The 13,705-nt window shown below is 39.8% G+C and overlaps 1 protein-coding gene across 3 annotated transcripts in view; it reads right to left on the bottom strand.

Moving 5' to 3' along the window:
* The window catches only part of CEP128 (centrosomal protein 128), a 345,267-nt gene that overhangs the window by 232,711 nt on the left and 98,851 nt on the right, over positions 1-13,705 (bottom strand). For all 3 annotated transcript variants that reach the window (XM_070415562.1, XM_070415572.1, XM_070415580.1), the window contains 4 exons: positions 12,648-12,731; positions 10,977-11,051; positions 9,279-9,411; positions 170-321 (listed from right to left, as the gene is read on the bottom strand). In XM_070415562.1, coding sequence (XP_070271663.1) covers positions 170-321; positions 9,279-9,411; positions 10,977-11,051; positions 12,648-12,731 — 444 coding nt within the window. The remainder of the gene's footprint in view (positions 1-169; positions 322-9,278; positions 9,412-10,976; positions 11,052-12,647; positions 12,732-13,705) is intronic.

Raw genomic sequence — 13,705 nt, 5'->3', positions numbered from 1 at the left:
AGCCAGGGCTGCGAGGGAAGCCTGGGTGCTGGCAACCAGAGGAAGGAAGGCCTACTCTTGCATGAATTTCGTGCATTAGGCCTCTAGGCGTCATATAAAATATGCATTAAGCAATTCTGTGAAACAAAACTAAAGTCCTTTGAATATGGCTTAAAACCAGCAAAGTCACCTCCACTTGTGCTGCCAAATGTGCTTTCTCCTGGTCTTTCCGCTCCATGCACCGCTTCGCTTCTTCCAGCTCAGAGGCCATGGCACTGAAGCTCAGCTGGACTCTTAGCTCCGACATCTGCTTCTCCAGATTCTCTTTTTCTCGCTCAACACCTTCAAAGAAAAAACGTAAAGCTTGATGGCTGTTCTTTATTCTTAAAAGAATGTACTTTCAAATGGTACAAAGCCTTGATGTTTTAATATTCCAGCTAACATAATCCACTTATTTAACACTGTCACTCAACAGACTTCATGATTTGTCAGTCTATTGTTTCAAGTCTCATGCAGTTTTCTACAATATTATTCCACTTTAATATTAAAACTTAAAACATTATCTGCTTTCCAGTACAATTTATTTCAGGAAAATTCTAAACCTTTCTTTTCCTTTCATTTTCCTTACATCCCCACATTACCTTCAAAGTCTAACAAAAATTCTGAAAGAATTTTCAACTTAGCTACTTCCAACTGAAGTTCACACAACAAAATACTTTTCTTGCAACATAAACACATGATGCTGTTGACTCTCTGATTGTGCATGACCACTCATTTACTAATTCTAGGGACTACTACCTGAAATTATGTCACTGAACAATAAAAGTGACTTAGTATTTAGCTCAACATGGGACACTTGGTCTATGATGCAGAGCACACTTTAATACCATCATCTTCAGAGGTAAATAACGCAAAGACCCTTTCTCAATGAGCTTGCAGTACAAGAATAGAATCAAGACATAAAGAACTTCCTGGAATCTAAGATGTCAAAAATTGGAACATATACATTTAAAACTACTGTTTTTCCAATAGTTTCCTTTCCAGAAAAGGAAAGATGGAAAGAAATACTACCAAATCAAATTTCTAGATCATTTATAAGACACATTCAAATTTTAGAAATACCAAAATGTTTCAAACAGAAATTGCTAAGTGTTTAAAATGTCCAATGTCCTTTGGATGGAAGATACAGAGGCATTTTAATAGCATGATAAGAACACTGACAAATACTATATAGATATTCCTGTATAGCATAATGGTTATTATACAGAAATAGTCCAAAGCACAGAGTGATTAACTTTATCTTAGTGAAAAACTCAAGTAGGAAGAATTGAGAACTAAGTTAGATTTAAATAACAGATACTAAATTCCACCAGGCAAAGGAGATGCAGTTGGGGTGATATTTTAGGGAAAGAAAACAGCATAAAGCACTGAGATACAAAACTATATTTAATATTCAGGTAAATGCACATACAGTAGCTTTATGTAGCAGACACATATGAGGGAGGGGAAGAGGGTCAGTAGGGAGTTAAGGCATTGCTAGAAAGCTTAGAATTTATCCTATAGATAAGGAATTAGCAAACATTTTCTGTAAAAGGTCAGATAATAAATATTTTAGCCATGACCTCTGGCACAACTACTCAGCTGTACCTCTGTATTGCAAAAATAACCTACACAGTACATAAATGATTGGGAGCAACTGTATTCCAGTGAAGTTTATTTACAAAAGTCTGGATTTGGCCCATGGGCCATACTTGACCCACCCCTGCTAGGTCTACAACCTAAAATTATGCATATTTGTTTAAGTATAAATGTATTTATTCATTTTACGACTATATGTATTCACTAATTTTATAAATGCTTTATCTCATTAATATCTATACTAATAAAATCCTAGGTGGCTCTTGCACCCTCGCATCATCACAAGATGGCCACCCCCACATTGTCACAAGATGGCCACCCCCATGTCATCATAAGAGATGGCTGCCACAAGATGACTGGCAGGGGAGGGCAGTTGGGGGCAACCAGGCCTGCAGGGGAGGGAAGTTGGGGGCGATTGGGACAGCAGGGGAGCAGTTAGGCATAAATCAGGCTGGCAGGGGAGCAGTTAGGGAGTGATCAGACTGGCAGGCAGGCGAGTGGTGAGGAGCCAGCAGTCCTGGATTGTGAGAGGGATGTCCGACTGCTGGTTTAGGCCTGATCCCGCAGTCAGACATCCCCCGAGGGGTCCCAGATTGGAGAGGGTACAGGCTGGGCTGAGGGACACCCCCCGTTTCCTGTGCACAAATTTCATGCACCAAGCCTCTAGTATATGTATATGTGTACACATATAACATCTATATCTCCTAATATATATCTATTAATATATATGTTTTATAATATATAATAATATGTACATGAACAATAATATTAGTATGAGTATATGTTATATAAAATATGGAGATAATACATATGAATACATATATAAACACATATATGTATACGCATATTTTATGAAGTATATATATTGGTGTGTAGACATATAATATTTTGGTATGTTTCATAATATAGATACATATAAAATAGTAGCATGGCTCTATATATATATATATATATATATATATATATTAGTTATATACACATACCTACCTATATAATGAAACATTAACCAAATTAAAATACTTAAAACTAAAGGTATAAAACATAAATAATGTCACAAACACTCCTCCCACATCCAGAGATTTTTCATACACTTCATTTTAAACAGTGATGGGTTAGTAAAGGATAGCAGTTAAGAGCTCAAGTTTGGAGAGAAAAAGATTTGGGTCTGCTACATCCCACAAATGTGACCTTAGGCAAGATACTCGGTTACTTTGTTCCTCAGTGGTTTTTTGTTTGTTTGTTTTTTAATAATTAAAAGGGAAACAAAAATAGTACTTTTCTCGTAGAGTAGTTGTGAGAACTAAAGGAGACAATGTAAAATGAGTAGTATAATGCCTTGTATGTAGTTAGAGCTCAATAAATTATAGTGAGAGGTTTTAATCAAGAGAATAAATTGAATGGTTTGTGTGTTAGAAGGGTACCTGTGGCAGCAGTAAAGAAGACAGATTACAGAGGAACTAGAATAAGACAAGTAAAGAGGGTAATTTAGATGAGATGAAGCATGCCTCCACTGGGGAAGTGGGAATGAAAAAGAGTGTAGGGAACATTTAAGAGCTATCAGGATCTATAAATAGACAGGATATCAGGACAAATTAGATGGAGGGAAGAAGGAATAATTTTGAATTTTCTTTGTATTTTAGGCTTGGATATCTGGATAAAGGAGGATGCCATCAATTGAGATAGGAAACAAAATGGATTTTGAGGAAAACATGAATTCAGATTTAAATCTGTTGACTGAGCAACTATGGAAGAGCACATAGAGATGTCCAGTGAGCAACCCCATTGGGAGGGCTGAAGGGTAAGAGAGGAAGTAGAGCGGGATGTAGCGATCATTTATAGGTGATAGTAAAGCAGAAGACTAAATAAGAGAAGTAGTAAGTGAGAAAAGCCATAAGTAGGATTCTAGACATCACCAGCATTTAAAGGACAAACTGTGAACAAAGGGGAAAGATTTGAATAGAAGGAATGAAAACAAGGCAGGAAAGAATAGGAGCTCTTAAGTCAGTGGAAGAGTTCCAAACAGGAAGAGCAAATAAACAGGGGTCAAGAAAGGTAAGTAATGGCAAGAGTCCTTGAATTTGACTGTGGAGAACGTTAGTAAACTAAGCAGTCAATTTTAGAAGAAAGGAGGAAAGCCTTTTGTAGTGGGCGGAGGAACACACAGCAGCCAAAGTGTGACAATGAGTGTCATTTCTTACGTACAATTTTTAAAAAATAATACAAACATTTTATAAAGATGAAAACTGTAGAATTGTTAAAAGAAGGTAAAGAAGGTCATTTTAAATTTTTTAAACCCTGGTAAATAGTTCAGAAAAGAGATTCTTCTAGTTCTTAAATATTTACACCAAAAATAACTAGATATTATAAGGAAATAAAACTTACAACAAATGTACCATAGAGTCTCTTTTTCTAAAAAAAATAAGAGTCCCTATATGCATCATTACGAAAATCTGGTGAATAATCTAATATTAAAATAAACTCAAAAATAAAGTTTAATATATTTGACATTATATATATATACTAGAGGCTCAGTGCACAAAAATTTGTGCACTCAGAGGGGAGAGGGGGTCCCTCAGCCCATCCTGTGCCCTCTCGCAGTCTGGGACCCCTCAGGAGATAATGACCTGCTTGCATAGGCCTGCTCCCGGGTGGCAGAGGGCAGACCCAACCCTTAGGTGCAGCCCCTGGTCGGGCTCAGAGCAGGGCTGATTGGGGAGTTGGGGCACTGCCCCCATCACACACAGAGCAGGGCGGATCAGGGGTTTGGGGCGCTGCCCCCTGTCATGCACAGAGCAGGGCCCATCAGGGGGGTTGGGGCTCCGTACCCTGTCACACACAGAGCAGGGCCCATCAGGGGGTTGGGGAGCTCCCCCCTGTCATGCACAGAGCAGGGCCCATCAGGGGGTTGAGGAGCTCCCCCCTGTCACTCACAGAGTAGGGCCGATAGGGGTGTTGGGGCACCGCCCCCTGTCACACACAGAGCAGGGCGGATCAGGGGGTTGGGGCGCCGCCCTCTATCACCCACAGAGCAGGGCCCATCAGGGGGTTGGGGCGCCGCCACTGTCACACTCTGGGCAGGGCCGATGGGGAGGTTATGGCTCTACCCCGTCACACACAGAGCAGGGCCCAAGGGGGGGGGGAGTTAGGGCGCCGCACCCTGTCACACACAGAGCAGGGCGGATGAGGGGGTTGGGGCGCTGCCCTCTATCACCCACAGAGCAGGGCCCATCAGGGGGTTAGGGCGCCGCCACTGTCACACTCAGGGCAGGGCCGATGGGGAGGTTATGGCTCTACCCCGTTACACACAGAGCAGGGCCCGAGGGGGTGGGGGGGAGTTAGGGCGCCGCACCGTCACACACAGAGCAGGGCCGATCAGGGGGTTGGGGCACCGCCACTGTCACAATCAGGGCAGGGCCAATGGGGAGGTTATGGCTCTACCCCATCACACACAGAGCAGGGCCCATGGGGGGGCGGGGGGGAGTTAGGGCGCCTTCCTCTATCACCCAAAGAGCAGGGCCGATCAGGGGGTTAGGGCGCTGCACCCTGTCACACAGAGAGCCGCAGGGCGATCAGGGGGTTGGGGAGCTCCCCCCTATCAGGCACAGAGCAGGGCTGATTAGGGGGTTGGGGCACCTTCTCCTGTCATGAACAGAGCAGGGCAGATAGGGAGGTTGTGGCCCCGCCCCCTGTCACACACAGAGCCAGAGGGTGATAAGGGGGTTTGGGCGCTGCCCCCTGTCACGCTGATCCCGGTGCCGGGAGGCCTCGCTGCTCCGCTGATCCCGGTGCTGGGAGGCATATTACCCTTTTACTATATAGAATAGAGACCTGGTGCACGGGTCGGGGCTGGCTGGTTTGCCCTGAAGGGTGTCCTGGATCAGGGTGGGGGTCCCCACTGGGGTGCCTGGCCAGTCTGGCTGAGGGGCTGAGGGCTGTTTTCAGGCTGGCGGGTGACTGAAGCTTCCAACTGCTCCTTTTTTTCTTTTTTTTTTTTTATTCTGGGCCAGCTTTAGCTCTGAGGCCTCAGCTGCTGAAAGCAGGTTTCTGGCCTTTGTTTACCTTCTGTATTTGATACAATGTTGCAGTCCGGCTGGCTGAAGCCCGGCTGACTAAAGCAGGTTTCTGGGGTTTTGTTTAGCTTCTATATTTGCAACATAGTTGCTTAGAGTTGCAGCTCAGAGGCCGGCAAGTCAGGCGGGGAACACTGGAGTCCGCCGTCACTGGAGCAAGCAAGCCTCCCTGTTCGCTTCAGTGCATGGCTGCCGGCCGCCATCTTGGCTGGAAGTTAAATTGCATATTGCCCTGATTAGCCAATGGGAAGGGTAGCGGATGTACGGCTAATTACCATGTTTCTCTTTTATTAGATAGGATATATAATAAATATATAGAAACATCATATAAAGCTTAGGCAAACTTAATGGCATGAAAATATATTAAGATATATAGCCCTGGCTGGTGTAGTTCAGTTGGGTGGAGCGTCATCCAGTACACCAAAAGGTCTCAGGTGCAATTCCCAGTCAGGGCACATACCCACATTGCAGGTTCAATCCCTGGTTGGGGCACACACAGGAGGCAATGGATCAATGTTTCTCTTCTCACATCAATATCTCTCTCTTCTCTCTCTCTCTCTCTCTCCCTCCCTCCCTCCCTCCCTCTCTCCTTCTCTCTCTCTCTAAAATAAAAACATATCCTCAAATGAGGATAAGAAAAAAAATACATACATATATATACTAGTATATTGATAGGTATGCTACAGTTTGCCATCCAGTGAAAATTTTCTGGCAATGTGTAAATTCTAACATAGGCAACATACTGAGTTATGTGTAGGGAATATGAAAAAATATTTACCTTCCCTGACTTTGATAATATACAGCAAATGCTTACGAGAGTTCCTCCAGTAAGTTAGGCATTGGAATAGGAAATCTCATAATTAATGTAACTTCCAAGCCAAACAATCAGGACTAGTGTATTAGAAATCATTATAAAATCTCAATGTCACTATTTCTGTTTAACCTTAACTTTCAAAAAGAAATATATCTAGAATCACTAGACTCCACCACCTAGATCCAGACCTCCACTAACTGAAAGGCTATTCTAACACTCCTCAAACACAAAATATTCCTAATTCACAAAGGAAAAAAAGTCATATGATTCATGAGTACTTCTGCTATGTGATTAATTTTTGTCACCAATCTCCAGATAACAAAAAAGGTAGATCTTAAATTTAATTGTAAATATAGAAAACTGAGATAAGACAAAGTAAAAAAATAAAACATAAAGGTATTTTAAATTTAAATATAAGAACAAGTACACACACACACACACACACACACACACACACACATTTAGGCAAAGAAGCAGGAAACTGGAAAAATTCCACTACTGGCTTTGCTGGCCCTTTCTAAGAGAAAGCTCCATGACATAAACAGGTTTGACAACTGAAATATGTTTAAAAATCAAACAGAGAAGACATTAAAATTGGATATCGCCAAAAAGGTTTGGCTCAGTGGATAGAGCATCGGCTTGCGGACTGAAAGGTCCCAGGTTCGATTCCGGTCAAGGGCATGTACCTGGGTTTCAGGCACAATCCCCAGTAGGAGATGTGCAGGAGGCAGCTGATTGATGTTTCTCTCTCATCATTGTTTCTAACTCTCTATCTCTCTCCCTTCCTCTCTGTAAAAAATCAATAAAATATATTTAAAAAAAAAAAAAAAAAGAAATTGGATATTAAGTACAGCCAACAAACAAGTAAAATTTGAAATTAAAAACACAATACCGTTTATAGTAGCATCCAAAAGTTAAATATGTATGTATAAATCTAACAAAATTTATATGAGGAAAACTAAAATCTCTGATGAAACAAATCAAAGATGAACAAAATAAATGGAGAGATATTCCATGTTCATAGATAAGAAGACTCAATACTGTCAAAATGTCAGTTCTTCCCAACCTAATCTACAGACTCAATGCTAATCCCAGCAAGTTATTTTGTGGATATTGATGAACTGATTAGTTATATGGAGACCAAAGGATCCAGAATAGCCGATACAATATGGAAAAAGAAGAGCAAAGCTGGAGGACTGACACTACCCAACTTCAAGAATTACTATAAAGCTACAGTAAATCAAACAGAGCAGCACTGGTGGAAAAAACAGATCAATGGGACAGAATAAAAAGTGAACTGATCTTTGACAATGAAGCAAAAGCAACACAATGACAGTTTGAAAGATTCTAAATATACTCCTAGCATACGACCCAACAATCACATTCTTTGGTATTTACTAAAAGAAGTTGATAAGATGTCCACACAAAATCTGTACTCAGATGTTTAGTTTGCTCATAACTGGTAAAACTTGGAAGCAAACAAGATGGCCTTCATAGGATGTAAACTGTGAATGTAAATGGTGGTACATCCAGAAAATGTTTAAAAAAGAGACAGAGTGAGAACTACCAAGTCATTAAAATACATAAAGGAAACTTAAAGGCACATTATTAAGTGAAAGAAGCCAATTTGAAAAATTATATACCATATGATTCCAACTCTATAAGAATTTGGAAAGGCAAAACTATGGAGACAGTAGAAAGATCAGTGGTTGTCATGTGTTTAGGGGGAGAGAGAGAGATGAATATGTGGAACACGGAGGATTTTCAGGGCAATAAAAACTACTCTATCCTATATAATAAAAACCTAATATGCCAATCGACCGAACAGCGGAACGACCAGCGGAACAACTGGTTGCTATGACACGCACTGACCACCAAGGGGCAGATGTTCAACACAGGAGCTGCCCCCAGTCAGCAGGCCCAAGGCCAGCCAAAAAGAGTGCGAGTGGAGCCCCCCAGTCACCCCGTTGGTTGCCTCACAGAGGGAGGCAACTGGCGTTGGCAGCAGGAGGCAGGGCTGGCGAGCAGGCGGCACCAGGCCAGCCAAGGCAAGTGCCATCAGGGGCCCTGTGATCACCCCACTGGTCACCCCACAGATCGGCCCTGATCGCTGGCCAGGCCTAAGGACCCTACCCGTGCACAAATTTTGTGCACCAGGCCTCCAGTGATACTATAAAGGTGGCTAGACGTCATTATATATTTGTCTAATCTCAGAATGCACAACACCAAGAGTGAATCCTAATGTAAACTATGGACTTTGGAAGACAATGACACATTGGTGTAGGTGCATCAGTTATAACAAACTTATCCCTCTTGGGGGATGTTAATGGGGGAGGCTATCCATGTGTGTGAGTAAAGGGTATATGGGAAATCTCTCTACCTTTTGCTCAATATTGCTATAAACACAAAGCTAAAAAATAAAGTTTATTTTTAAAATAATTGGATACTACATTATTATCTTGTTTGAAAACCTTGTGGTAGATAAAGAAATAGATAAGATACCCTAACTGGGTAACTCAGTTGGTTAGAGCATCATCCTGATATGCCAAGGGTGTGGTTAGGGCACATATAAGAAGCAACCAATGAATGCATATATAAGTGGAACAACAAGTCGATGTTTCTCTCTATCTATCTATCTTTCAAATCAATTAAAAATAATAATAATAAAAAAGATAGGTTGACAAAAGCACAACATACAGAATGCAATTCTGAAAATGGCAAGTATTTTAAGAAAGATTTTTTTTAAAACCCTACATATTTACAAATCAGAATTATACCTCTCCTAAACCTCCGGTCATCTCCTTGTTCATCCTGACGGTTTGACAGTTGGTTGGAAATCTGAGATACTTGATGTTGTAAACCCTTTCGATCGCCTTCTGCTTTCATAAGTTGTGTACGGAGTTCTTCCACCTAAATACATATAGTCAAAATTAAGTTTTAAAAGTAAAGAAAAAAGAATAATTGAACTCACAGATTATTTTCCTAGGGAAAAAGTTTACTTCTACTGGGCTGTGGCAAGCACAAGTTGAAGCCAAGTTAATTTCCTTGTCATGCCAAACCATGGAATAGTCTCTTGCTCCATTTCTTTATTCCTCTCGTTCCTTCCACAAAGAATGAATGTCTTCTCCCCTTCTCTGTGTCTACTGTGACAAAGAATTTGACCGCATTTTAATAAAACCTTTATTTGGACCTACTACTATTAACCCAAACCACCACCAATTAAATACTGTATGTTTTCATATTTTTCACTTCGTTTATTTCATGTGAACTTGGTCTATTGATTGGTAAACTGAAGAAAAATGATCACAGTTAGCATATTTTTATATCAAAGTACTACTCCAAATAAATAAGCAATAAACGCTACTGAATAAACTGTAATCTCCTTGAGATCAAGGGCTATTTTATTCATCTCTGTATTTGTAGAGGCTAGCAAACTGCCTAGCACATCCCAGGTAAGTCCCCAATGAGCATTAAACAAGTTAGCAGTGGCCAAGAGTCAGCTAAAGTCACAATGACAACCCAAACACAGAAATCTCTTACTTCAAAAGATGACATTATAAAGTACAAGTCAAAGTTCCAAAAAAAAAACCAGAGTGGAACTAAATACAAATATAAAATTCCAAAAAAGAAAGGCTGAACTCTGCCAACATTAATTCCAATGGACCACTGGCTGCAAAATAAAGCCAAGGAACATTTTTAAAGGTTTTGTAAAACAGGTGAGATAGTGTATTTTCAGCACTAATTGTCAAAATGTAATACCACTTCTGAACATCTATATGATTTCTGACATCTTTGCCTATCTAGCATATTATGTAATGAGTTATGAAACCCACATTTCAAAACAGAGGAAGGGACAATTGCATTTTATATTAAATACAGGTAGAGAAGCAGTTAGTTGGAAAACATAAGCCCTTATCCAATGTATGTAAGATAGCTATTTCAAGTTATTGAACTTTAAATATCAGAAGCGCCAAGCTCCCACTATGGGCTAATAGGCTGCAAAATCTTATGCTTTAAAAGTAAGCCTTGGGTTTGGTTAAAAGGGGGCAGATAGCATCTTGAAAATGTGAATACAAGACAATAATGCATACAAAGTAACCTGAACATGCAAAAGTCTGTTTTATGCATTTTGCTGCTTCCTTCACTCTCCAATGCCTCCTTGAGGAAAATTAAGCCCCTGGGAAAATTTTATCTTACACATCCAGTCTCACTTTTACATTGGTTATGCTAAGAGAGATAAGACCAAAGTTGGAACAGCCATCAGCAAAATACACAGTCACAGTGGAAACTTGGGCTGGTGTTTTTCTCAGAATCTTCCTGAGGATTTCATCTTTCACTTATGTATACTGATATACATTCCTTAGGAAACAATTATTCAAGAGCTAAGTTTTTCCTTTCAAATGACATTTAATAAAGAAGGAAATTCAATCCTGATTTCATTTAAAAGCAGCTTATCATAGCTTGCATAGACTTACCTGATACAAAAGTGTTTCTCTGCTGCCTTCTGACTGATTCAGTAACCTTCGAGATAGCTCCAATTCCTGTTCAAGCTAGAGTGTCAACAAAGAATAAAGAAAAATGTCCAATGGGACACAAGTTCACTAAATTATATGGACACTTAAAGGGCAAAAAGAGAGGAAGTTTTCAGAAGATAATATGGAATAATAAATACCTTGCTATAAACATATTAATGTTTCCATTAAAATATGTTAACTACATAACAAAAAGTGAGCCAGACCATACTTCAAAAGGGCTGGGTTCTAAACGGTTCCATCCCAGCTATGACCTTGTTTAAATCTCTTTTCCTTAGGCCTCCTTTCTGTTGCCTCTAAAATAAGGATTGTATATTAAACAACGTCTGAAATTCCTTCCAGTTTGAAACCATTTTAATTCAAATTCTACAGCAATTCTGTCTTTAAATTAGTACATGTATCACATGAACTGAATTAAAATAAAAATTTCAGAAACCCAATGACAAAGTATATTTCGTCCAACTGATAATTATTATATTTTATATTCCTAATATTTCCAACATCCATAACATTCCCAAAGTTTTTATATATCTAAGTTTAGCCCTGGCTGGGTGGCTCAGTTGGTTGGAGCATCATCCCACACACCAAAGGTTGCAGGTTCACTTCCCATTCAGTGCACATACCTAGTTGTGGGTTTGATTCCCTGTCAGAGCACATACGTAGGTTTTGAGTTCAGTCCCCACTAGGGGCACATACAGGAAGCAACTGATTGATGTTTCTCTCACACGTCAATCCTTCTCTCTTCCTCTCTCCCCCTCTCCCCTCTCCCCCCCTCCCCCCCCCCCCCCCCCCCGCCCTTTCCTCTCTCTCAAAATCAATAAAAAACATACCCTTGCCTGGCCATTGTGACTCAGCAGTTGAGCATCGACCTCTGAAGCAAAAGGCCACAGTCCAATTCCCAGTCAGGGGATGTGCCCGGGTTGTGGGTTTGATCCCCAGGAGGTACAGGAGGCAGCCAATTGATGACTCTCTCTTATAAATGTTTCTGTTATTTTTTTCTCATCAATGTTTCTATCTCTCTATCCCTCTCCCTTCCTCTCTCTCTAAAACAGCTGTTCTCAACCTGTGGGTCACGACCCCTTTGGGGGTCGAACGACCCTTTCACAGGGGTCGCCTAAGACCATCAGAAAACACATATATAATTACATATTGTTTTGTGATTAATCACTATGCTTCAATTATGTTCAATTTGTAACAACGAAAATACATCCTGCATATCAGATATTTACATTACGACTCATAACAGTAGCAAAATTACAGTTATGAAGTAGCAACGAAAATAATTTTATGGTTGGGGGTCACCACAACATGAGGAACTGTATTAAAGGGTCGTGGCATTAGGAAGGTTGAGAACCACTGCTCTAAAACATAAACAAAAAACACATTTTTTAATTTAAAAAAGAAAAGAAAAGGTGAGTGGCCAGATAATAAGGTAGCAAACAACCTGTACATGTTTCTAAGAGCAAGTAGCAAAGTGGCAGAACCTTCAATCCAAGTGACTCCACATCAATCCATAAAGGCTTCATTGAGTTCTAACAAAGGATCTCGGCACTCAACAAATATCATTGGCCCCAAACAGTACTACTCTTTGAAAAATAACTTTCAAAATCTTACTTGGTTCTTCTCAGTTTCAGTTTGTCTTAGCTTGTTTTGCATTACTCCCTCATCATCTGTTTTAGCTTCTTGTTTCTTCAATGCCTAGAATGAAAGAGATAGGGAAATGTGTATCAGACAAAAATACATATAAAACTGAAAGACACTATTAGGACTTGCTAAGAAAAGGCAGAAAAGGATGAATATGAGTTGTACAACATATATAAAGGAATTACAACCTGCTCATTCACTGAAATCCTAAGAACATTCCAGTTAGAATCAAATATAAGCAAATTCCTAATCTTCCTAATCTTCCTAATCAATTTTCACTCAGTTTCACCTTTTCCCCATCTTTGGGTATTTTGTTACACAATCAGAAAGTGCAGACAGCTAACAGTTTTCTTGGAAACAAGCAAAGCTTACTGTCTCCTGAAATAATGGTATTTAAAAGTTGTATTATCTGCTCAACTATTTAGATATAATACTAAAAACTAGCTCACTAATTTTCCAAATTATGAAAAAAATCTCATCAAAGTAGAAACATGCTTGTTGCATCATTATTACACATATGACATTTAATTGCAACAGATAACTGGCTTTTCAAACTATACTGCACACGGAGGGGGGAAAAGCATTCTTTTCTACATTTTTCTCTCATTAATAAAATGGGGGGGGACTAATACAAATGTCAAAAGTTAACCACAAAAGTGTTTGTTTGGGTTTGTTTCTATGTTAAATTTAAGTAAAAATTTATACTTGGAACAATCTTTCATGACATGTAAAAAGCATTCCATTTGTTCAATAAATGTTTTGACAATCTTAGCATTTAGACTTAGAAGGTGTCTATGTAGAGGCAATCCAAATTGAGAAAACCCAAACTGTCAGAAGTCTTTACCAACAGGCTCTACAGAAAAGCAATTTTTAGGCAAAACAGCAGAACATGTTAAAAACTGTCTTAATATAAGTATAATCAATCATATTCAATTTCATACACTTACATATCTAACAAATGACTTCTATGTGCATTTATAACATGCAATGGACCGTGCTAGGGGCTACTAATATGCATGTATATAAAA

This window comes from Myotis yumanensis, unplaced genomic scaffold (assembly GCF_028538775.1).
Source record: "Myotis yumanensis isolate MYYU_CA2020_CCGP unplaced genomic scaffold, mMyoYum1.0.hap1 SCAF_1, whole genome shotgun sequence".
Lineage (NCBI taxonomy): Eukaryota > Metazoa > Chordata > Mammalia > Chiroptera > Vespertilionidae > Myotis > Myotis yumanensis.
This window is presented reverse-complemented; position numbering and strand designations above follow the sequence as displayed.